The sequence below is a fragment of the Neolamprologus multifasciatus genome, chromosome 6, assembly GCF_963576455.1.
Source record: "Neolamprologus multifasciatus chromosome 6, fNeoMul1.2, whole genome shotgun sequence".
Classification (NCBI taxonomy): domain Eukaryota; kingdom Metazoa; phylum Chordata; class Actinopteri; order Cichliformes; family Cichlidae; genus Neolamprologus; species Neolamprologus multifasciatus.
Window position 1 is genome coordinate 32217261 of NC_140444.1, and position 26416 is coordinate 32243676.

Here is a 26416-nt window from a genome sequence, read left to right on the forward strand (position 1 = left end):
TGCCTCTTCATTCTTGTTCTGAAAAAAAGAAAGAATTTAACAAACTTCTATAAAGTGATTATTTCAGCTCCACACTGTCTTCTCTTCTTTTGGATGACATTCCCTAAAATAGTTGAAAGTACTTTTCTGAATAAAATGTGACTCAATCTGTAGGTGGCAGACTCACAAAAGTACACACAGTAGCCGTAAGCATAAAGATGTTTATGCCAGAATATTTATATTTATGCAGCATGTAAAATGTTTCAGGTTTGGTTACCGATTACTAAGCAAATCCTTTGTTTTACTTTGTCTCTTTAGGTAACATGGACAGGCACCACTATGAAACATTTGAGAAATTTGGCAATAATACTTTTCTGCTACACCTTGACAACGGGAGGGCGTGAGTATTTCTGTTCTGTATGTGTTGCTCATATACTGGGCAGAGGTGCTGGTCAGACTGTAACTTTGACATAGCTGACTCTGGATCTATCCTCTTTTGCAGATTTGGGCGTCACTCCAAAGATGAGCCTTCGATCTTAACTCCCTTAAAACAGTGCTGCAGGTACAAACCAGACCATCACCTACATGTAGTGAATTACTTACACATCAGGTAAATATTCAGTTCAGTTTTATCTACATAGCACCAAATCACGCCCGCATTCACCTCATGGTGCTTTATATTGTAAGGATAAAGACTCTAGATTTACAATCAAGACGACCCCTTATGAGCAAGCATTGGCAACAGTGGGGAGGAAAAACTCCCTTTTAACAGGAAGAAACCTCCAGCAGAACCAGGCTCAGGGATGGGCAGCCAGTTGTCGTGGATGGTTGGGGTTGAATGGAGGGAGACAGAACAAAGTTCCTTGGCTTAGTTCAGAAAGTGTGAGAGAACAATCACATTACACCTTAACCATCAGATGCTGTTCCTCTTTCTCTTTCTTCATCCTATTCTCTTACCCAGTCATTTGGCAATTTTGAAGCATCCCAAAGTAACTTCCTTTTTCCATTTATCTTCTTTTTTAAAAACTTTGCTGTCTCTCCAGAATCCGTCGCTCCACTTGGCTACGCCTGCGTCTCCTGACTTTGCCTCAGTATCGATTAAGCGATGTTATGAGAGCGTCACTTTCTCGTGATCCCCTTCACAAGGTGGCCCCACTTCTGGCAGAGCCCCACCTTACGGCTTTAGATCGACGTTTGAAAACTATCCTAGGAACTGTAAGTCGCTGTCAAAAGGAGCAGAAAAGAAATGACAACGGTGAAGACATCTTCTATGAGGACACGGCCTCTCTGAAAGACGTGGCCACTCCCTCTGGTTAGAGCAGTCTCACTTACCTGTCACATTATATCTGTTTATTTTCATACTTCTGCAACATGATGCAGGAGTTATAAAATATCATTTATAGGAGCTATATAATTTTAAAACTCACTTTGATTAATAACTGTCAGACACATGATGATAAACCATTAACACAATGTAATGCAGTAGTATTGTCATAAATAGGATAACATTTTTCGGGGGCTAGCTAGTCAGTTCCCTGCAATATTATGTGTCCTTCTGCTCTGTGGGCCTGCCTGGTACTGGCTCTTTTTGTATGTGTGTTTTCAACACTTTTGGTACAAAGCACCTAATGAAAAGACTTTCGTGTATTTGGTTTAGTGCAGCTATAGCATTAAATACACCAAACATTGACTCTGAGTGAATCTGAGCTTTAATTCAAGTTTTCGTCTACATTTAATGTTTTTTCTGTTTTTCTGGTTCTTAACTTGAAGGATCCTTGGTTTGTGTTAATAAAATGATTGCTAATAATTCCACTTGAAACTGTTCAAGCTTTATATAAAGAACTCACATGCACTGGCTGAAGATTCAGTGATGATTTAGTTTAGTTTTTTGAAAGGGAACTAACACGTTTCCTGGAATTCAGCAGACAAAGTCAAAACAGAAGAACTTAAAGAAAGTTCAGCTTATCAGATTGCATCCAAATGCAGACAAAATACACAACAGAAGAATGTAAAGGTCATTTCATGAAGTAAAAAGTCACGTGGGGCTGTGAAGAGTAGAGGGGAATGACCGGAAAACATAGCAGACATAAACAGCAAACAGAAGCCAGGACAGAATAATTGAAATACTTTTTTCTCTCTCAAGATTCAAGATTCTTTATTTGTCACGTGCATGGTTATACAGGTATAACACCCAGTGAAATGTGACCTGATACGCTCCTCGACTGTGCATAGAAAAAAAAGAGAGACAGGCAGAACTTTATATACAGTGAATGAGTATATACAAGGAGGACATTATATGCAGCAATTGGGTGAGTTATGTACATTATATAAATAGAAATAAAATAAGATAAAACAATCTGGAAATTTACAGCTTGTGTACATTGCGTTAGGAGGGTGTTAAAGTGTCTTGTGCTATAGCGAGGCCAGAAGGATTCAGGATGATGAGAATGAGGTAATGAGTCCTGTCTCGGTCACTTAAGGATGATTCAACACACGAATGGCCTGAGGATAAAAACTCCTCTTGAGCCTCTCTGTTCTTGTTCGGATGGTGCGGAACCTTCTGCTTGATTTCAGAAGCTGGAACAGTTCGTTGCTGCTCACTCTCTTCTACTCTTCTACTTCCACACATAAATGTCCCCATAGCACGAAAAATGTTTGCATTAAAACTTTGACTTCATTTTGTGAGCTAACTATATTTAAGTAATTTGTTCCTTTTTAACACGGACGTTTGTTTCTCGTCAGTCAAACAAACTGTGGCAGGATTTTCCCTCAGGTGTGAGGATACGTCACGGATGGTTAGGCAGCTGGCTGTCCTCCTTCTCCTTTCCTTTCAGGGCTCCAATCAATAATTTACCTTGCTCAGCCGTATCGATGTCAGCTACTCCCTTACCTCTTCTCTTACCCTTGCTCACTTGCTCTTTCCAGAAAAACTGCTGATGACATAAGGGTAAAAGAGCTCATTAACGAATGACTGAAAAAAGGGAGAGGGAACTGTCAGATAGGTGTTATTGGTCTTTGGGAAAACAGCAGAAGCAGTGGGAGGATAGGTGAAGGTGACTTTCACCGCCTTAAGACGCTGATATACACGGGACAGAGAGAGAGAGGCCTGAGTAAACTTCTGGGAATACAGACTTTTTACAGAAGTTTAGTTTTTTTCTGACCAGCTTTTTCTCATTTTATCATTAAACCTGAAATCGATCAATATGTCTGGAGTCAGTAGTGATCAGCTGCACAAATCAACTTTAACTGTCTATTCGGTGAGTTTACATCATGTTTCTTTTGTTTTTGTTCATTGTGTTGAAACCTGGGGACCGGTATAGTATTCATTATTTAAAGAAGGATTTTGTATATTTAAACTAGGCCGGGGCACACTTGGAGGTGAGTATAAAAATACATTTTAGCGTTACGCTTCAAGTCACTGCTGAGTTCACCTGGTGTGTTGCTCAGTTTGTATTTCGTGTGTTTCTGCAGAACTTGATGGAGCACTTCAACCCAGGCCTTCAGAAGCTCGTTGCTCTTGGAAACAGCTACATCAAGGCCTTTCACGGTGAGCGAGGTTGTGAATGACTGAAAGGAGCAGTTACACTGTGGAGAATGTGGATTTTGTTGTTAGCACTAGTGTAGATGTTGGATCAGGATTGTACAGAGATGATTGAAGTAAAGTCTGCCCATGGAGACCCTAAGAAGGAGGCCATAAGCTGCAATTAAAATCCAAAAAATGTCACAGGATTGTAAATGTCTATCAAGGACCTACTCATTTGTAGAAATTATTTGGTTAGGAAAAGAAATAAAGAGATGTGAATATGAAAATATGATTTGATAAAAATAATCTCTATTTGATTGCTGACATTAAGCAGAATTTAAACATTTTTTCTCCAGAGATGAGAGGTTTTTTTTGTGTGCATCACCTTTTATTTGCTTGTCTGAGTTGTCCGACTTTTCCATTGTACATTTTTCCAATCTTAATCACGTGTGTCACATTGTTAGTGCAAGCAGCATGCATCATTTATGCATCTCTGTGCCTGATAAAACAATTCAGGCTATCAGCCACAGGGCAGTGGGGTAAAACTATACCAAGTGGCACGAGGCTATTCTTAGACCAGAATCACATATCAAATAACACTGCCAGTCTTTTAAAAGTAATGAATAAAAGCAGAACTGTTCGACACAATAAGAAGCAGTTTAAGTGGTTGTGATGTTACTGTAGAGTTTATAGATTTGTCAGTTTGATTTGTCTAAATGTGAAAAGCTACATTTGTCTCTCGATGTCTGTATGTTGCAGCCTTAGGCGTTTGCAGTGAGGCCTATTTCAGCGCTGTGGCTAAGATGGGCGACCAGGCACTTCACACACTTTCATCTCGCTCCCTTGGTACGAGTGTGTGTATTTGTGACTCATTACTAAACAGGTTTCACCCTTGATTTATTGCTTTCATTAGAGAAGCATCGTTATCAGAGTGCTCTACTGAGACACTGCACTTGCACAAACACAGTCTAGATTTTAAACCACACAAAGTAAATTTAAATTGTGCTCTTCTTCTTTTCATACATATACATATACGTGTGTGTGTGTGTGTGTGTGTGTGTGTGTATTTACATATTTTCTTTTGCTAGTGTGTGTGCACTATATTTTATGGAAGCGTTCCCTTTGTCATTAGAGATGTGTGTTATCATTCTTCAGTGGTAATTAGCTTTATGCTACTATTAAGACAGTGTTGGCTAGCATACATGTGGTTTTAGTAAGTTGGCTAACTGTGAAGGTCAGGGAACCACAGCGTGACCAGGAGCCCTATTGAGTGGCAGCCACTGAATTATAGATGAGGGCAGTCTTTCAGCTCCACTCAGTTTATTAGCTCAACCGCAATCCATGACAATAGACAAGGCGCCCACAGTATATAGGCATGGCTAACTTTCCACCATTGTAGCTGCCGGACTCATTCATGGCTCAAGTAGTTTTACACTGTGTTAAAGTTTTAGATCAAATTACTGACATTCCCAATAAGATTTCGCTTTCTTCAAATATTTTTCCGTACAGAATTGTTTTTTTTTTTTCTTTGAACAGGGGATGTCCTGATCCAGATTTCAGAAACACAGAGGAGGCTCACTGCAGAAATGGAGGGAGTGGTTGGTACATTTCCTCAGTAAATGCTGATCCCTGCAGTGTTTAAAATACTACATAACACATTTCTACTTCTGTGAATTTAATTTTGTTTGTTTGAAAGTTTTTACCAAACTGAAAATCCCTGAAATAATGCTTGGTGGGTTTTAAGCTATATTTGACAGTATAATAACCGCTATACATTATTTGTCAAATGATGAGTAAAAACAGCTACAATTAGTATTTTACTTCAATGTAACTTCCCCAGTTTGTCCTCAGATCTTTGAATTTGTGAGTTCAGCATCTATCGGATGCTGGTAAAAGCAGATTTCACTTCTTACAAACTTCTTCATCAAAGTTAGCTACATAAAGCCTCGAGGACACTAGTTTGTCCCTGTATGTTATTTTTCTTTTGACACTAAAACCCCTGTGCCTAATTGTGGTGTGAATAATCAAAGCATGGCCTCTGATTACAAAGTTAGCCTGAGGAAGGAGCACATTTGCATTTAGATTTAGTCAAACAGCACAATGAACCTGATAATTAAAGCCTGTGTTTAAACAAGAGGACAGATGGTTCATCACTGTTCCAGTTGATTTCTTTCTTTCTGCTGCAGTTTCGATGGTTCCAGATAGAAGTGTTGCAAGCAATGGAGAAGAATATCAAGTTGGACGAGGAGTATATTGATGTGAGTGTAATGCATTGGAAAAGCTTACGTTTTTCTGCCTGTGAAATTAAGAAAACCTACTGGACTATTTTAGGTTTTTGGGTTTATGGTAAATAAACCAAACTTTAACAATCCTACAGTGCGACTATAATAGTTTCAAAATACTATTGCAATCATTCATTTATTTTTTATTTTATAATTAACAAAGTACATTTTAAGCTTCCAAGCTTTGTTTCGAGTCAGATCAGCTTGAAATCATCAATAATTAGTAGTTACCCTAAAACTGTCTTAAAGTTGGAACGGGTTAAAAACACAGATGAATAAAGTTTTAAACAAACCCTGTAATCTGTGACAGGAACAGGCCATATTCTTCTCAAGATTTACTTTTAACAAATTTCCTATGTGTGGGACTAATAAGGTTCTCTTATCTTATCTTTAAAAATCACTCCACGTAATTTTTTTTTGAGTGAAAATGGAGCTTCTGGTTCTTTTGTCAGCAATTTCGTCTTTGGACTTAATTAGAATAAGAAACAGAGGGGTGCTGCATCGCCAGCAGCACAAGCAGGTGAGAGAACAAAGATGGAGAGCGGTTGACCAGCACTAGGATAAACATGACCTGCTAAGCCTCTTACAATTTTAGTATAGTTTGCAAATATACTTTCTTTGTGCTGCAGGGCAGTCGCAGAGTGTATGAGCTGGAAGTAAGAAACCAAGCGGAGGCTTTGGAGAAGCAGCTCAGACGGGGAACCTACAGAGACTCTCTGGTAGTTACACAAACATACATAGAAAAATATTATGTGTTGACATTATGCACATTCATATTAATGCACACACACACACACACACACACACACACACACACACACACACACACACACACACACACACACACACACACACACACAGTGAGTGTATCATTGTAGGTGCATGCTCTCATGTTCATTGTTCCCTGTGCGTGCGGTTTTAGGAGAACAGTGAATACATGCTGTACCTGCGGCAGAGCCATCAGGAGATCTTAAAGGAGGAGGAGAGGAGGTATCGCTTCTTGGCAGAGAAACACTGTGGCCTCACTCAGTCACTGCTGTTCCTAATTAACAAGGTATTCATACACACTGGCCATCCTACACAGTAGAGTTGATTAACCCTGAGCAGCATCTGTGTGAGATTGAGGTAAAATGGTATTATTTTACTTTTGTCATAATTTATTCAGTACTAGTGCGCTCTTTGAGCTACAAGTGCACTTGTTGCTAAATGTAATGGTATAACTGGTCAGATCTGTTGATTCAAATGCAATGAAATCAGAAAAATTGAGTTTAGGCAGGAAAAATAAATGTTGTAAATCTGTCCTGGGAGATTACGCTGTCGGTGTGAAAAGCTCCATTAATAGGTGGGTCCCAAAAAAAATGTTTAACATATGAAATATTTTCACAAATTTTACATGTTCAGTATGTAAAGGCCATAAATCTTTTATTTTTAGGTGACATGATGATGGGTCAGTTTAGTCACCAGTAACCTTGTAACCTGCTGAAAGGCTAACTATTTCACATTACATAATTTTTAAAGAAATACTCACTACAATCTGCTCTGCAAAACAAGGAACAAAAAACATGTTAGATATAATACAGAAATGCAAAATTTTGCTTAATTTATATTTTCTTTAACATTCATCAGAAAAAAGCTGATGAATGTATTATTATGTAATACAAGTTTCCTTTGAAAGAAAACTTTTGCAGCCTTCAATATAGCCGGTACACTGAATAATAACTAGTTTTTGTAACATTATGAATATATAATTACTGTCCTGACTGATAAGCTGCATTTCCCACTTCATGGTAGTAGATAGAGCTTAGTATTCTGTGTATGAGCTACATCAGCTGCAATCCATCATGTTGTGAAGGGAAGGCCGACTGCAGCCATCAGCCATGAGCTTGGAGTGCTTTTGCCACCAAGACACTGAACTGCCCAGCCTTTTTATCCCAGTCATGTGGGACCTTGCCAATATCTTGTTCATCTGATGAAACTCACTTCTCAGTGTCATGTGTCTTATTTACTGAAGCAATATGTCTTAGTCATGTTGCTGAATGATCAAATTGAGATGGAATGAGGCGCTCACCTCTCATGTGTTTTCAGACTGGTGCATCTCTCCAGCAGAAGGCAGACGGATGGAAGGAGAAAGTGAACGACACCAGAGTCTCCAGATCTCGAACACCCACCCATTCAGACCAAGAGGCACAGGTACCAGCACTTTATCAGGTTTACTCATTTTTTTTTTAGCCAGTAGGAACATTACACATGAGTACGGCATGCACTATAAAACAAGGTACAGTGGCTGTGGTTTCTCAGCGAAATACTGCACACTCTGCTGCGTTCGAATTTGTGGAAACATAGGAACAGAAACCAAGTCTCACCATCTTATTTTGCCTATAGTTCAATAAATAAACCAAAGTCTATTTAAAATAATTTATTTTAAATTCACTTAATAAGTGGCATCTGTTATGTTTAATAGCATCCCCAGTCTAGTTCAGCAGCTGTATTTGTATTCTCATGTGTCTGTTCACTGCTAATAATGTACTATTTGTGCTGTAAAGGTTGCTTAATCCATCATCTACAGCTGAAGTGCTTCACGGCGAGTGTAAGCACATATTTGCTTGGTTTATTTGTACAACATGGTGTTTAGTTTTTCCAGCATTAGTCTCTGTGGTTCTTTAGAAATCTTGACACTAAATCGAGCACCAGCACCAGATTGTTTATTTATAATCGTAATATTCCTGCTGAAAGCAAACCTTGCTCTGCCAGACTTCAAATAAAAAAATCCGATCAGTGGGATCTGTATTCTGTGTCTGCTCAGCTGCGAGGTTCAGTGAGCTCCCTGCTGCAGACGGTAGCCAGAGATGAGGATATGTCCTGGGCCAGGCGGGAGCAGCAGGCACTGGGCAGAGTCCCTTCTAGAGGTGGGAGGTGTGCTGTTCTAATTATAAGAGCTGTATATTAATATGTGATTATTTGATAACTTTTGATGCCAGAGAAGATTAGAAGTATTCATTTTTGCATGTTTATATGCATTCATTCATGCATGCCTAAAATATTCCTATTAATATTCTTTTAATCTTTTTCCCTCTCTGTTTCTCCTTCATCTTTCCTCTCCCTCCAGCACCGTCTCCCCTCCCCAGCCGCTCTCGCTCCAGTTCAGTGGGGGAATCTTTAGGCCTGGGAGGAGGGAGAGTCATGAGAGCGCTCGTTTCTCATCCCTCCTCATCCAACCCAAAGCTCCTGCCTTTCAACAGGGGCGAGACTGTCATCGTCCTGGTCCAGGAGCCACGCAACGGGTGGCTGTACGGGCGCACTGACAGCAGCCTGCGGTGGGAAATAAACATTTACGTGCATGCACCGTTTTTGAAATGCTCCATCTTTACAGTGTTCAGTTATCATCTGCACCCAATCTTAAAATTGATGGCCTTATAAAAAGTCTACCTTTTACCACTTTGAGCTCCTAGATCAAGTCACAAATTTGTTTTGCTCATGATACTATTTCAAAAAAAATACAAGTATTACTGTAAAACTAAATAATAGTAACTCAAAAGACCAGGAACCAGTAAAACAAACAGAAACTCCGATGTGATTGTGGCACATCACATCCGTCTCTCATGAAATCTCCCTCAGGGTTCCTCAGATTATCAACTTTGGGTTAGTTCGCATCGTCGTGCAATGCTAAGCCCGAACCATCTAAAAATCAGTGTTAGGATTATGAGGGAAAAGATTATTATGTGGGAAAAGGTTGAGAACCTGTGATTTAAAGGATTGCTCTTGTGTTTGGTTGACAGACTACACGAGCGCTGAAAAAAACAAGACTGAGAATTACAGAGTCTGTTGCTGGAATTAGTTTTTTGCTTTATGTAAAGACAGGAAGACACATGATGTTTAATTGTCTGTCTTATCTCCTCCAGTCAGGGCTGGTTCCCTGCTGCGTACGTGGCCCCTATTGAGGATTTCTCCAATAATTTAGCAACAAGGTAGGCGACAGATACTAATCTCAAATCTGTATGCCAAAATGTTCTTTCTCTGGCATGACACTGGACACCAAGAAAAAAGGATATTGAGGCAAACCACAGGATCGAATCTGTATGATATGTGAATATTTAGGTTGCTGCTCTGGGAGAAGATGTTATTATTTTGTTATCCAAATATTCCAGATATTTGTCCCACTATGAATCACTTAAAAGATTCTGCTACTTTTGCCCCAACAGTGGCAGTTCTCTAAGAAGTCACAGTATGAACAATCTGAATGACAGTGACACCTACACCGACCAGTCAGAGAGCAAGAGTTTCGGAGACGTCCCACCCCCGGCCACACCCAATCGTAGAGCCTCCGTGGACTTCAGGCCTATCTCTCCACTCCCTGAGAAGAAGGGAGAAGAGGCGTTGGAGACGAAGCCGAGTCAAACAAGGAGCTACAATGAACATCCACTTCCTCCCCCACCGCCTCCCCCTCCACCAATTCAGAGTGCAAGGAGGAGTTCAGGAGATTTTCGGCCCATCTCTCCCCTACCTGACAGAAAGGGTGGATCAGCATCTGACGTCCAGGTGCTACATGTTTAACTTTAATGAAAATTGTCTCTTTAACACAGAAAAATATGTGACACTTCAGTGCTAAGTGTGGATTTGTATTCATTTATTTATTTATTTGTATTTTTTGTAGGCATTATCACCACATGGACCCCCTGAAAACCCACTGTTTCCCAGGTAATTAGACATGAATTATGTATGCATTTATGGATTATTGTTATGTACTGTTCTGGAAAAAAAATGCCAGTGCAGCACTGCTTTGCCAATATACCATGATCCAATATATTTGAATCCTATGAATTGTCTTCCCAGAAAACTAGATTACACTTGAGAATCTGCAAGGAACATCTTTTTGAATCCCAATTCCCACTGCAAACAATAAACCCCGATCAAAGTTTACTTGAAACAAAGACCTCCACAGAGTGCTTATTGCACACTGTCAAAATGTACCAACCTCAGGTGTGATGTTAGTGTCTAAACCCAGAGTGTGTGCACCTCTGTCCGAGTGGTTTATTGGTATTGGCAGAAAGCAGTTGAGTGCATGTGGTGTTGTATATCATTTTCCATCATCCTCTCATTTCAGAGGCACAAACCCATTCGCCACGGTAAAGCTTCGTCCCACGACGACCAATGACAGATCTGCTCCTCAGATCCATTAATCCATCGGCACTCGTGCATGCAGGGTTTGTTACTGATGCTGTGAGATCAGGTTGTGGAGGCAGGACATACATTTTTGTTAGTGAATGACGTGACATGTCTGAAATGTGAATGCTCTGAGCGAAATGGCCAGAAGGTTTGTACCGTTTTAAGATAACGTATCTCCCATACCAAAGAAGATACTGTAATACACATCGATTAATCAAATATTAAAACCATTAAGTTGATCATAGCATTAATTCAGACAGGCCACAAAGACAAGCTGAGCTGAGCAGTCTCAGCCCACATTAGCTCATTGACATCTCTTTCATAATTTTATATAAGGAACACTGATTAACCTTTGAGTGACTAATTTTTAGTTGTAAAAACTTCCTACTATGAACTTATCAATCCACAGTTATGGTAAATTGTAAGATTTTATATATCAGGACAGAGTAAAACTAATCTGGACCTTTCTAGGTTTTAAAACTAGCTAAATACAGCCCAGTTGAACTACAAAACATGACATATTACACTGTGTCATAATTTCTTTAACAAAAATTAAGCAAAGCTACAGAAAAATTTGAAAAAATAAGCACACAGGTACTTTAATTAAGAGAGTATGTAGCAGCTAGTCGCTGTTGGTCAGATTGACTTGATTAACTAATCATCAGCTGGTGTGACCACCACTATATAAGCAGAACACGATGCCACAAACCTCTTAGGAGGGGATGCCCCAGGAAATTTACCCCAAAGTCAGACTTTGCAGAGCTCACACAATTAACAAAAAGCACAGAGCTACATCTACAAGCCTCAGTTAGCATGCTAAATTGTAAAGTTCTTGACAGTACAATCAGAAAAACACTGGACAGATATGGCTTATATAGAAGGGTTGCCAGAAGAAAGCCTCTTCTCTCTAAAAATAAAATATTGCAGCAGAGCTTAGATATGCAAAGTTACATCTGCACAAGACTCAAGACTTTGGGAACAACGAGTGGAGGTGGTTGACCATAATGCACAGCAGCAGGTTTGGAGAAAACCAAACAGCATATCGACACAAAACCCTCCTACCAACGGCACAGTGGCGACGGAGTGATGCTTTGGGCTTGTTTTGCAGCCACAGGACCTGGAAACCTTACAGTCAACCTTGAACTCCTCAGTCAAAGCACAGACCTTAACCCAAAATTCTGCGATCGGACCTTCAGAGAACTATGCATAAATGAAAGCTCACAAATCTCAATAAACTCAGGCAGCGTTACAAAGAAGAGTGGATCAAAGTTCCTCCACAACAATGTTGGCTGATAATGTCGCACAATTACTTCACGATATTGCTGCTAAAGGTGGTTCTATGGAATCATGTGATGTGCTTTGTTTTCAGACATTGCTTCAGTATTTTGGTTTAGTTTTTGTCACATAAATAATAGAAAGGTGTAATATGTCATGTTTTGTTACACACGACGAACTGTATTTATCTTATGTTAAAACCTACAAAGGACCAGAAAAGTTTTGCTGCAGGCTTGCAAGCCACTTTGCAACCCGCCTCCACCCCATGGCCTTCTTTCTGTCTGTATCTCTTGTTATTAATGTTCACTCTGTTCTGTACCAGGATCCTGTTGCTCCATAGTGATGTGACGCCAAATATAAATTGCTACAATGTCCAAATCAGCCATCCTCCCCTGACTGAGCTAAACTAAAATGGTTATTTTAACAAAACTTTGTACAGCAATTTGAGTTTGTATGTTAATATTTGTTTGAGTCTGTTGGTAAAAATATTCAGAGAATATTTAAACATTTTTGGAAGTATGCTTGTTGCCAGAAATTTGAAGAACACACTGATGCTGTGCTGTTTTCTACAGCTACAGCAGCTGTTTGCTTAGCATCTTATTCATGTGTCAGCACCACGTTTTCAGTCTCTTTAGTATGAAACCTGGCTGTTGGCAAAATATTTATATGTGTGTGTGAGCAAGCAACCTGAGAAAGAAGGCATGTTTCCCAAAATGTTAAGCTGAAGCTCTCTCCACCATCCCAGTGATTGACCTGTTTTGCGATGTTCAGTGTGTTGCATTTGTGTGAGTTCAATGTTGTGTGTTCACTGCGAGTAACAATAAGTAAAGAGACACCTCACGTCAAGTTTTCTTTTTTATTATCATTTCATACTGAGATCTTTTCTCTCTTCACAGCTCTCCTTATATGATTTTATTTACTACATGATCTGATCAGAGGCAGGGGGTGGTGGAGGAGGACGAGGTGGAGAAGGAGGAGGTGGTTGAGGTGAGGGAGGTGAATGAAGGTGGATAAAGAGGTGGAGTGGGAGGAAAGTGCACTGACATGTGAACATCTAGAAATAAAACCAGTCAAGACACAATGCAGGAAGGAAATTAAGATTTAAGGAGTCTTGAGAACATCTACACCATCTACAACACTAGTACCACCTTTTTTGACCACAGACTATCCTCGCGAAATCATTAAGAATGCTTCTGAAATCCATACAGCATGTGTGGTTAAATATATATATATATCTATCTATATATATAAAAAGAAAAATGAAAAGTGAAACTGGTGCCTGTTATGCCTGTATGTTCCTCCTCAGGTGGACTCCCTGTTGGCCTGTTTTTGGTAGTGTTTTGCAGAGAGCAGGCCTGGTTTGACTCCGTGTGAGGGGTCCAGAGCGAGGAAAGGGAGGAAGAGTTTGAAGGTCGCAGTTACAAAATGTGGATGCAGGGACAAAAAGGAGCAGGAAGAACAAGAGGGGAGTTCAGCTTTCCCCTACTCATGCACTAAGGCTTCAAACTCTGAAAAGAAAGAGAGCAAAACAAAAAATGTAAATGCGCACAAATGAGTGAAACATTGTCAGCATATTCAGTTAAACACCAACAAGAAACTGATCCAAGTATTTCATGGTGTCTGGAACCTTGAACTGCGTTTTTCCTCTGGACCAAAGCTTCTATATCATAAAACAAATCTTTCACCTTTAATACATCAACAGGCCACACTGTTGCTCCAGTTTTCTGCAAAGCAAGTTATCCAACATTTCTCACTCACCCACTCATTCTTGCACTTTTTTTTATGCCCAATTCCTTTCTATTTAACATTCACACGCCAATGTACACATCAGGAGGTTCACTATCTGGTCCAGCCACACTTTGGTATATTTTATGGGATTCCTTATACACCAAGCACAAGCATTCATTCCACCTGTCATCCCTTGAAGTCACTGAATGGTGTTACCATAGCTAACATTTCAGATATTGTGTTTTTATGATTATGTTAAAAAAAACAACCAAAGATTAATTGGCAGATTTAGTTTATGACATGTTTATTCCAGTAAACAAATTAGATATTTAAAAGTTGGTGTTAGCTTGCACAGGTGACATTACATGTTTTTCTGAGCGTGTCTTTTCTTGCAAACTTGCAAATTTGCAAATTTGCTTCAGTCATATTCAGTTTTTCACTGGATGTGAACAATAAGAATCAAGTATTAGAAACATTTTGGTAAAATCTGAAAAATCCCACCCAACATACAGCATTTGTGGAAGTGCAGAAAACTTATTTTAGCCTACTTGCTAACTCTCCTCCCACCCCGTCCTCATCCTACTCTCATCGCCTCTTTGTATCTTTTTGAAGAATAAACTGAAAACATTTTGACACCTTTAACTTACCATCAATGCCGATCTTGCCATCTCCATCTTTGTCTGCAGCTGTGAGAAATGCTTTAGTCTCAGCGTCAGTCAGATCTCTGCCATCCTTGGAAAAGCCCTTCAGTACAAACCTGAGAAAAGTGCAGGTTGATGCAGAAAGTGGGTCACTGTAGGGCAGCTTTAAGGAACATGTGACATCAGCGTTATATAGCAGAGCTGTATCTTTCATCATGTCTGCTTTTAGTGTGTTTTTGCATCTGTTTGAGTTTCTTACTTTAGCTCTTCTTCTTCTATAAATCCGCTACCATCCACATCCAGAACCTGAAAGACCTTCTTGACATTTTCAGCCGACATGGCCTTCATTCCCACCATTTCAAAGAACTTTTTAGGGTCAAATGTTTCTGCTACAAAAGACAAGGCAAAGATAAAAGATTTTATCACATCAACTCCATGTGCACAGATTTTTTTTAAATAGATTTTTTATGGGTCAGCAAAAACTTTAAGGCTAACTTTTGGCACTTCGCAGCGCTGCTGAGAATAACACAGAGCCTCTACAACAGTTACTGACCTGCGAAGGCATCAAGAGCTTTCTTGATCTCCTCAGGTTTTAGCAGATCTGTCATAACCATTTTGTTTCCTGGAGATAGAGACAGAGAGGACATGAAAGGCGCAAAGTTTGGTATTGCATTTCAAAGAGGTGAGTGAGCAGCAGCTCTGCAGCTGAGCTGATGTGATACGAAAGCTGAAAGTAAAATCTAACTCGTTATGTGCACATGTGTTTGGAAATGTATTTTTAGTTAGACAGATGCTGCATTTTACAGAACAGTAAATTAAGAGAAGATGATCCATGCCAACAAACCCAAGGAGAATTTCAACCCTGACTGGCCTGGTAGGAATATCTTTAAGGCATTCGAGAGATGGCCTCTGTGGAACTTGGCACAACGAGAGGTTAATTGAAGGACATACGTTAGAATTTAAGACAGAGACATAAATACAGTCGCCCATGGAGAGAGACAAGCTTTGTACACTGAAATAAGCACCCAGAATTGCTCTGGATTCTCCGTTATCTTAAAAGTATCACTCTGTCGGAGAGATTTAAGCACTTCTGAGGAGAGACTTTCCTGCAGTTTTTCTCTTTGACTACAATTTTGACAAATAGAACGTGTGAAACAGCGAAGCTGAGTTTGTCAAACAGTACTTTGACATCAGTTAAAGGACATGGTATATTTTACAGTTAAAGTAGTCATTGCATGATAAACTCTGATGGAATTTATGGTGTGAAAAGAGCCTTTTTTAATTCAGAATTAGGCATTAAATTGTATGTTATTAATTGAAATGTCTTCTGTTCTCTGTGTCATGTGTCACAGAGTCACAGTGCAACTAGTTACCCTCAGTTGATGCAGATGTTTTCCACACTTTAATCCAGCAGTGTCAAACATAAGGCCCAGGGACCAGAAGTGGCCTGCCAGTGACTCCAATCTCTGTCTTCTAATTACATGACAGTCGATAATTTTAAAACATTTAGTTCTTACATTTTAAGCCCAGCAGCTTATCATGAAATTGCACTTATTTATATTTAGTTAAAATTATTTATACTGACTAAAAGGGGAGTTTAAGATCCAATATGTGGCCCACAATGTGAAATGATTTTGATTCCTTGCTTTAACATATAAAGAAAATTCCATTCGTTTGTAAAATAACTTTATTAAACCTATGAAACCTGTCCAGTCATTGTGAAATACACACCGCTTTATAGCTGAATAACACAACGTGTGCTGTAGAGCTGCGTGTGCTCAGTACAAATGTGTAACCTGTTGTGTTTCATGTCTCATCCGCTTGCTCGGTTCTATTTTGTGATCAGTGTCCTCTTAGTTGCAGTACATGGCTTTAGCCTGTAGGTGTCACACCTGAGCTGATCCCAGAGTCCTGTCATTTCAGAGCTCTGGGATCAAGTGCTGAGTTGTCAAGATAGATGTTTGATGAGTGGGTTTTGTGTCTTTAAGAGATGTGAGCTCCTGAGTATGTAAGAGTATATGTCTCACAGTCAGGATACGTGTGCTGAGAGACTTGCAAAGCCCCACCGGGGTCATGTCAGTAGTCCCTGTGCAGATTGCACTATCCTGACCCCTGGAAAATCCCAGGCCTTCCTGTCCAAAGGACAGAATGATAAAAGTAAAAATTCATTGTCATCCTCTTGCTTTCCGTCCAATCAGCTTCTCAACTGTCACCACACCTGTTATGTGTCTGTTTTTGGCAGCAAAAATTAGTGAGCATCTGTTTGTGGTTTGTGAAATGTCTGGAGATGTGCAGATTTTTTTCCTGTCAATAAGATGATGCAAATAGAAAGCGTTGATGAAATGAAGCCATCTCAGGGATAACATTTTTTTGCTTTTGGGAACGTGCTACAGTTGTTTTTAGTCATACGGTTCCAGTTAGTTGTTGTTCTGGATCTTGTCAGATTTTGTGTTTTGTATTTTGTAAAACACAAAACTAAACATTCAGATGACATAACCGACGTTCTTTCAGCCCATTGTAAAATTCACAGGTTTTGTCCCACTGTTCATGAACTTTGCAACAAGTGTTCACGAGCATGTGCGCTTTCTTTTTCCATGACTGTGCCCTCAAACGTAATGTCACTTGTAATGCAGACAAACTGGGCCTCAGTCGCATAAATCTGTGTTTAAACCACATGTATGGACTGTTTCACATTCAAATCCGACACAAAGAGACAAACGAAGAAGGCCTGGCTATCTTTTAAAGTTTAAACACACATTTTTCATCAATAATAATAGTTGTAGTAGTTGTGATAATCATAATAATTTCATTTCAGATATTATGTGTATGTCTCTAAAAGAACAAGAACAAAAATGCTCAAAATAACATGAAGGATAACATATATGTATAATATATTGGATAACATAACAAAAAAGTACACATACACGGCAGAGCCTGAGGTAACTGGGTTTCCTTATGGGGTGGGTAATTGTGTGTGCCCACTTACTTCAGTGCGCAGAGTGACAACGTTTCTGCTCACATATTATGAATGACACTCTGTGACTTTATTTAACTTGCAGTGAAGGATGTGCCTGCTGTGATGGATATGCGGGGTTATATTTTAGTATCATAACATAACAGACCTTCACTGAGGATTGAAAGCCACTCTTGCCTGCGAGTGTGCTATAAATAAGTCGTGTTTCTTTAGAAAAGTAGATACAGTTCTAAACAGCAACTTAACTTTTTTATTTTAATTTTTTTCTAGTGGCGTTAATGATTTGAAAAGCAGATCAGCATAATACCCTAAAGCACATATAAATATCTACCAGTTAAAGTTCTGAGTCATGGCACAATCAAGTATTGTTCAGTGAAGCGCGTCTTATTTAAGTCCTCTTTTCAAAATACCAACAACACCTAAAATCATCTACAGCAGACATTAGCTACTGCAGCACAGCTGCTGTGCCACTGACACCTGTTCTTGGTGAAACCTGAGCAAGGAAGCACCCACGAGACCGACACGTGCTGCTAACATTACCTTTTATTTAAAACAAGCTACTGCAGAGGAGCGAAAACCAAACATCCCCATATTTAACAATTTGTGAATTGATTTCAAAAAGATATATTTACATAGCTTGCTATTCTTCTTTGGCACTCTAATACTGTATCAATAATATTCATGCCAGTGTTTTATCGACTGGACATTTTAACTTCATCAAGTTGTGTTTCATAGGCCTCGCAAATCCTGAATCAATGGTGCTCCTGATTGATTTTCTTAGTCAAATTTCTAGCAGAGCGTTCACCCCCAGGCTTACACAAACACACCCCTGATGCACATCCTGCAGCTGCAAACAGTTTATCCCCATGTGTCATCCATATCTTGGTAATTTACAACTATTTCACTTAGCTGAAGTCTCTCTGCTTGTCACAGATAATCCCCGAAAAAAAATTGCAGTTAAATCTTCAGCTTCCAGTGTCCTATGTGTGGCCTCTTGCACCTGTAAATGTTGTGTGTGTGTTTATTTATTTTCTGTCTTACCTGAATAAAGGGGTGGATGATTGCAGCTGAGAAATAAGGCAAAACAAAAGGTGATGGAGAGGAATTGGAGCAGAGAGAAGACAGAAGGACAGGAGATGGAGGTAAGATGAGCAAGATGAAGGGGGGGACGACACAATATGACTTTTATAGCTGCTTCCAAACACATACACACTTACATGTCCACCTCTCATTATACTCTATTTTCAGAGGGGAGGAGGGAGGGGGGGGGGGGGGGGGGTCAAGATATGACGCAAGCACTGTTGGCCTGAGAGTGTGATCGTTTTCTGTGCAGCACTACCATATCACACATGGGACTGGTAATAATACCACTTTATCTGTCTTCTTTGGACCTTACCCACATCTTCTGTCTTGATCTGTGCGTCTGTCAATACATTTGGTCCTGTCTCTCACACTCAGTATAACTAATAGCACTGGCTTGGCCATGTTAATGTATGTGAATGTAGTGAATGTAGATAAGATGTCCAAGCTGTTGTATGGTATTCTGAGTCTGGCTGCCCGTAAGACTATTACCAAGAAATGGCTTAGTGTGAAAAGTCCATCACTAAATGACTGGTATAAGATTGTTTATGGGATGTTTAAAATGGAAAGAATTACCTTCATTAATAGACTCCAATATGACATATTTAGTGATATTTGGGATAAATGGAAACATTACATTTTATACCCATTTGTTTATTTTTGATTATTTGTTTATTTTGGTTTATTTGTGTTCTTATAGGTTGTTAATAAAAAAATAAAATATATAAAAAAATAAAAAAGACAGTATTTCATGGGGGATCCAACTCAGAAAATACTTTTCTGTGTTCATCATTACACGCAGTGTTGATAAGATGTCCAACGCTCAACCCAAAACCAAAACCACCGTGTTTTACAGATAGCTGCACATGGTCTCTGTTGTACCTCACTTCTTACCTCACATCTTCATATGCATATTAATAAAGATTTGAACCAGAAAGGTCAAATTCAGATGCAGTGGTCCATCAGACCTGCTGGCACTGATTTTCAGTTTGGCATACCTCAGCCCTTTCTCCCTGTTCCCTTTCTTGAGAACGACTTCTTGACCCTTCGACTGAGAGCATTTATGATTACGTTTCAGTGAACTGCAGATGGATCTGCTTAAAAGACAGATTTCTGGATTGGATTTTTACCTTTTTCTTAAGGACATGACTTTCAGATGGTGTTTATCTGCAGTAGATTATTTTTTAAGACAGACACGTCTTCTTTGTCCATCACTTGTTCAATTCTTGGCTTTTTGGTATATTCAGAAAAAAACAGAAGAGAGCATAATTTGAGAGCAAATTATGTACTTTTGGAACATGCTACCAATAACAGAGAGCCTTAAGACAGCAGTCCCCAACCCCTGGACCGGTCCGTGAGTCGTTTGGTACCGGGCCACGAGAGTTGAGGTTCGGGCATGACATTTATAGTTTTCAGGGTTTTTATCGTTTTTTATTGTTATTTTGCATTGTTTTTGTCGTTAACTCAGTTTCCCTGGGTCTTTTCCTGTGTGTTATGAATAAATCTTCTTTTTTTGGTACTGGTCAGGTTTTATTTTGTTGTATTTATCCTGTGTCTGTGAAAATATTGTCAGACATAAAACAGTCCGTGGCGCAAAAAAGGTTGGGGACCGCTGCCTTAAGATACACTTTCTTTAACTGTCTTTTGCTAAGTTCTCTGTTATCTGTAGATGCAACTCTGAGTCTGGCTCTTTGGAAGGAAAATATAAAGGATAGATTGGTGGCTCAAGATTTTTAAATAGCACAGTATAAGTTTAGTGTACAAGATACCTTTGTTATACGGAGCTTTGCAGTACTCACTGTCTAATGTAATTTAGAGTGATTAAGAGCAGACACTAAAATTCAGTTTTTATAAGTAAAAGCTACTCAAAATAATGATCAACACCAAGGAACACTATGGCTGTGCTGGCAGCACGAGGTGTCCCAACACCTTCCTAAAATGCTTTATATTGGATTCATAACTTATTCTTGCATTTCATGAATGCATTCAAATGAATTCCACTGTATGAATTGTGTCAAAGAAATGCATTTAACTTTTTTTGATTTGCTAGGATTTCTAACTCCTCCAAGGCAAAGTTATGCTGAAGAAGTCTGTTCTTTCCATCTTCCATCTCTTCCATCCAAGAGAAACTTTCCCCTCAACTTTTCTCCCTATCTGTCCTTTCATCTTAACATCGTCCTATTTCTTATATCTAATTTCTCTGTCCATATCTTCCTACACCCTACATCTGTGCTTATCAGTCTCCGTCTGTATAGGTTGTTAACTTTGTGCCTTTTTTGTTCTCCCTTTTTCTCCCTTTGGTTCGCTTATCTTTTGCTGAGTGATTTAGTAGGCCACCTTGCACCCAGTTAGTCAAGGCCAACAGAGAAATTTATTTGTAGTAGTGCATCTATGAAAGAAAAGAAAAGTCAGTAAGATACTTTAGTTGTAACAAAACGGCAGCCAGTTAAAGATACGAAGGGTTTTTTTGGCTTTGTTTTTTACTGCAGAGATTTTCATTATGAGCATTAAATGAGATTTCATCCCTGGGAGTTCATGGTTGATTATACCACACTGCCAAGGTATTAGGCTTTCAACATCAAATATTCATTCTCTGCAAATTTTGTGTGGAAGAGAAAGCTGGAAATTACAGCACATTTTAAGCCTTAATAATGACTTGCTAATTACAGGTTTTAATAATCGAACACCTCCATGGTTAGATTTTACTGTTGCTGTTAGTAATAGTAATGTCTGCCATGGTTTCCAGTGTAAAATTCAGGCACAATATGTAGTAATATTATGATATATTCAACTGCGGCTGACACTGTGACTCATAGTATTGTTAAAAAATCCGTTACAAATTAAAGAACAAAAATAGCAACAAAAAATGTAAACATTTTAAATTTAAAAGACTACCAAACATAAAAAGGGAAAATAAAATGCGACTCTCTGTTCCTTCATGTCCTGCGCTGACCCTCTGTTCTGTCCTGAGACACTCTTAGATTTCGCCTCTCTATTGAGTTACCCTCTCGTCAGCACTTTCCAGCATTGTAGAAGAATGGGAAAGGGAGGAGTGAGTTGGTGAGGACAACATGCTGGAAGGATTTGTAGTTGGTGGGGGTGGAGAACGGTCAGGAAGGGAGGATAGAGAAAGACACTGAGATACACAAAGAAGAATTTGCAGCTTGTTCATGAGATCTCTACAGTCTTGGTTTATTATTAGACTTGTCAAAGGTTTCTGACAGTGTCAACCAAAACATCCTTGATAGAAATATGGCTTCACAGTGTTTACAACTTAGTAAAGAAAAGTCTGTAGCTAATAACAAAGATGATTAAAATAGCATTAACCTACTTTTTGGACTACAGTGGTCCCTTGTTTATCATGGGAGTTACATTCTAAAAATAACCCACGATAGGTGAAATCCACGAAGTAGCCAACTTTATTTTTTACAATTAGTATAGATGTTTTAAGGCTGTAAAACCCCTCACTACACACTTTACACACTTTTCTCAGACAGGCATGAACATTTCCACTCTTTTCTTTCTTGTTTAAACAAGTTGCCCGCGGTTGCCTTTGACGGTGTAAAATGTTTCGTCAAAATTGTTGTGTTTTGTTGGGGTGAAAACCTACAAACATACAGTACAGCACTTCGGAGTCACACTGCTAGCGATTGAAGATTCATGTAAATTTGAAAAGCTGAAGAATTCTGTACTGTACAGGAGACACGGCACGAGATCGATTGACAATGGTCTACAGCCAGTCAGGACGCAGAACACAATGCGCTGTAAAAGACAACAAAACTCCAAACAAACAAACAAAAAAACATGCAAAATTGCACAAAAAAATCAGTGAAACAGACAAGCTGCAAAAGTTGAACCACGTTATAGCGAGTGACCACTGTACATGAGTCCAACTACTTCTGCTGCTCTCTTTGAATGGCCTACAGGGGTCTGCAAAAATATGCTTTTTTTTTTTTTTTTTTTTGCTGATGATACGGCTTTTTATTTCACATCCATACCTAATTTGAATTTGGCTGACTTTCCTCAGTAGGTAGTCTCTTTATGGACCCACTTTTCCAATCAGTTCAATTCATTTTTATTTACAGTTGTGGTCAGAAATTTACATACAGTATGGGCATGAATGTTGACTCTGTAATGACTTAAAAAACATGAACTAGGTGCACAAGTTTGAATTTATTTTGGGTTTTCTGTAATACACAGGGTCAAAAGATTCTACAATGTCTTTAAACTGGGCAAGACAAAGGCTTAGTAACTTCTCATTAGTGATGATGATTGAATACAACTGGTACTTTCTCTTTGTCAGCATAAAAATGATTTGTTTGAGAGCACTCATTGGATTGACCAGTACACAGAACAATGGGAAAGTCCAAGGATCTAAGATCCAAGAAGGAGAACTGTAGATTTTCACATGTTGGCGAAGTCTCTTGGAACCGTTTCTTTACAACTCCAGATTCCTGGATCATCAGTTCATCAGTTCAAACAAGTTGATTCAGATTCAGGAACAACCCTTTAACCACTAAGGCTCAGGCCTGTCATGCACTAGAAACTGCTGCCACACCAGCATTACTGTTGACATTAAAGTAAGTTTCACATCAGCATAGACTGAAAGGTTGCCCACCAAGAAAAAAGCCCCGGCTCCAAAATGGACAGTTTCACGCTCAACTGAAATTTGAGGCTGACCACATGGACAAGTCAGATGCCTTCTAGAGAAAGGTTGAAAGAGAGACTGAACTATTCTGTCATGATGATAAAAGATATGTTTGGAGGAGTAAAGCTGAAGCTTTCAAAACTAATAACATTGTACTAGCTGTCAAGCATGCTGGTAGTAGCGTCATGCTCTAGGACTGTTTTGCTGCCAGTACTGGTACATTGCATAAAGTGGATGGAGTAATGAAGAAGGAGAAGTATCTCCAAATGTTTCAACTTCACCTCAAATCGGCAGTTAGACGGTTGAAACGTGGACACAATTGGGTGTTTCAACAGGCCAATGATCCCAAATATGCACCATATTTTTCATTTGTGATGTCCATGTCTCGCTCTGAACTGGAGATTGCTATACATGCATTTATTTCCTCATGCTTGGACTATTGTAACTCACTGGTTATGTGTCTAAGCAAAAGGTTCTCTGGATCGTCTGCAGGTTGTGCAAAACGCTGCAGCTCGGCTTTTGACAAAATCCTCTAAGTATTCACATGTGACACCGTTGCTATCTCGGCTACACTGGCTTCCTGTTGAATTCAGAGTCCATTTTAAGATCCTGGTCTTGACTAATAGAGCTTTGCATAGACTGGCACGAGCCTACATCTCTGATATGCTACAGCCCTATGTCCCTAGCAGGTCCCTGAGGTCATCTGATCAGGGCTTACTTATTATAAAACAGACTAAGATGAGAACTGGTGATAGAGCTTTTGCCACTGTGGCCCCGAGACTGTGGAACTCTTTCCCCCAAACCGTAAGACTGTGGACTCAGTAGTTGTTTCAAAAACAACTAAAAACTCACCTTTTTAAACTGCTTCTGGTTCATTTTTGCCTGTTTTATATTGTCTGTTTTACCTTTTTGTGGCTTTTTATCTTATGTACAGCACTTTGTGACTCTGTCTAGAAAGGGGCTATATAAATAAAATGCTATTTATTTTATTTATTTATGTGTAATTATGTGTTATATGTACGCTAACTGATGACTTCTTTATTGTGTTTGGTATTTTAGATTATCCCCAAATGAAATGAAAGTGCAATAAATGAAGATCAAGAGTTTGAAGGCACAAATTGGGGTTATAATGGAGTGTGATTACTGCCAGAGAGAGTTACATAAATACAGTGTAGGCTGAAGAGACACTCGTGATTATAAACTGTTTAATTGGCCAAGACAGCTTAAGACAGAAGTGAAAATAGGCAATGGAAAAAAAAAAAACAGGGTGACTGCTATACAAGAAAGTAGATTCAGAAATAGATAAATGATGTACACACACATCAAACTGAAAATAGAGAGAATGTGAGAAAGACAGTGACAGACAGACAGAGGGAGTAAGAGGAATTAAATTTGTTTTTAATCACCAACTTGCTATTCAGCAACAGGTGGCATATGAAATCATGGCAGGGGTAGCTACAAGCCACAGCTGTCTATGTGAATAAGTGTGTATGAGTGGTATTGATATCAGTGGGGCATCCCTTGTCTACTTAACCAAAGATTAGCAGATATTGGCCCTAAAAATAAACACAGGGGAACCCGGTGTGCTTACTGATCAGGGGTGGAGCTGGAGAATATCGGACGTTTCACTTGTACAGTTGGGACTCAAAGGCCTCGTTCGCTCAAGAAGAAATAGCATCTTACTCGCATGTCTTTTAACACAACTGCTAGAAGAACAGATGCGTTTGGGGGTGATCTGTTCATTTACTCCCTGGATTCACAAATGAAACCCCAACAAAATTAAAGCTGCTGTGCAGAGTAACTCCGCATTAATGGATCAGATAATTTCATCCATGTAAGAATCACAAGAAATAACAGATAACGAATACCTGACTCTGCAGTTCCTCTCAGCAGAACAGAGCACCATTGAATCTGTTTCTTCTCTCTCATCACTCTCATTAAGCAGCACCGGTAGTTTTAGTGAACTGCTACACTGCTTTCACAAGAATATTGCAGGCAAAATAAGTGACTAACCAATGAACTTACTGAACAATCGAGTTGGTTAGTACTGCACTGTAATACATTTTCTTGAGAGGAGCAAATCACTAATGTTTAGTTAATGTTAGTGTTCCTCTGTGTCGGCATGGGGCATCATATCACTGTTTTGTGTTTAATTGGAGATTAAGTATTGGAATTTCAGGAGCAGGACCACGCCTCCAAACACGCTCCTTCCCGTTCTCATCTTTATAGGTTCCCCCAGTTCTCCACCCTTCCTCCCCTTTTCTGTTCTTTAACGTCTTCACTTCTATTTAGTTCATGGGGATCTGCCAGGCCCGGGAGCCATCGCCAGTCGCCTTCGAGGCCTTCCCCAAACCGCAGCTCATTTCATGTCCAAGCATTCACCTTTACCTACTAAAACGCTGTCAAACCTAAAATGAGGATGTGGGCCCAGCTAGTGAATAGCAACTCTTGGGTTATAGATAACGGTATCACAGCTTATCTGCTTCACCCGCTGAGTGTCCATCAGGTTGATAACATTGATTATATGAAACTGCTTTTAATGTGATGTAAACTGCTTCAAGCTCAAGCAGATTTCTTAGACTCTGTCTCAAATATATAACACTTGACATGGAAACTGACTCATTTTTGACCTGTGAGGTTTGCAGATCTTCGTGTCCACTTGTTTGCGCTTAACTGCAGCGATGCTCGAAACCTTGTCAGTTCAGCTCAGGCCAAAATGCACAGTAGAGTGGGAGAAGGAAGGCCCGCAGTTTTCCAAATGTGCACCACAGGCACCGGTTTTTGTGGTATATTTAGTTCTAATATTAGGGCCGGCGTGTGTGGGAGTGTGTGGGAGATGGTGAGTTTTTAAAGGAATGCACCAAGTTCTTGGGAGGTTAGCCTGTTACTCAGCCAACCTGTTAAATAATGAGAAACCAAATTTTTCCATTATCTGAAAGATTCCAGTTAGTCATGCTTGTTGCTTATTACGTGCTATGTTTAGGGACGGTGGGTGACTAGCTTTGTGTCTATAATTACAACACTGGAACTCTAAAAAAGAGCTAAACCTAATCCTCACATCTCCTTTTTTTAATACTTACTGTTGCTGAAAACTGTGTCTTACTAATCTGACATTAACTGAGT

The 26416-nt window shown here is 39.4% G+C and overlaps 3 protein-coding genes across 6 annotated transcripts in view; 2 read left to right on the forward strand and 1 right to left on the reverse strand.

Moving 5' to 3' along the window:
• Positions 1-1786, forward strand: part of LOC146517401 (extracellular serine/threonine protein kinase FAM20C-like) — a 35694-nt gene extending 33908 nt beyond the window's left edge. For both annotated transcript variants that reach the window (XM_085162233.1, XM_085162232.1), the window contains exons 9-11: positions 298-379; positions 482-541; positions 1023-1786. In XM_085162233.1, the coding sequence (XP_085018359.1) occupies positions 298-379; positions 482-541; positions 1023-1296 (416 nt within the window). In that variant the 3' untranslated portion in view covers positions 1297-1786. The remainder of the gene's footprint in view (positions 1-297; positions 380-481; positions 542-1022) is intronic.
• Positions 1787-1905: 119 nt separating this feature from the next.
• Positions 1906-13488, forward strand: baiap2l2b (BAR/IMD domain containing adaptor protein 2 like 2b). Of its 2 annotated transcripts, XM_085162235.1 has the most exons (14): positions 1906-3236; positions 3451-3526; positions 4262-4348; positions 5039-5100; positions 5689-5760; positions 6414-6503; positions 6707-6838; positions 7870-7974; positions 8588-8690; positions 8891-9098; positions 9684-9749; positions 9984-10320; positions 10436-10479; positions 10886-13488. In XM_085162235.1, the coding sequence occupies exons 1-14, from the start codon at positions 3183-3185 to the stop codon at positions 10959-10961; spliced, it is 1512 nt and encodes a 503-aa protein (XP_085018361.1). In that variant the 5' UTR covers positions 1906-3182; the 3' UTR covers positions 10962-13488. The 2 variants fall into 2 exon arrangements, with proteins under 2 accessions (XP_085018361.1, XP_085018360.1); XM_085162234.1 differs by lacking the exon at positions 1906-3236 and having other exon boundaries at positions 3297-3526.
• Positions 13065-26416, reverse strand: part of LOC146517404 (parvalbumin-7-like) — a 45776-nt gene continuing 32424 nt past the window's right edge. Inside the window, exons 1-5 of one of the 2 annotated variants that reach the window (XM_085162239.1) lie at positions 18607-18750; positions 15145-15213; positions 14851-14980; positions 14598-14707; positions 13065-13730 (exon numbers count right to left, since the gene is read on the reverse strand). In XM_085162239.1, the coding sequence (XP_085018365.1) occupies positions 13705-13730; positions 14598-14707; positions 14851-14980; positions 15145-15205 (327 nt within the window). In that variant the 5' untranslated portion in view covers positions 15206-15213; positions 18607-18750 and the 3' untranslated portion in view covers positions 13065-13704. Of the gene's footprint in view, positions 13731-14597; positions 14708-14850; positions 14981-15144; positions 15214-18606; positions 18751-26416 lie in introns of those variants that run through there. The other variant, XM_085162240.1, reaches the window with a different exon arrangement.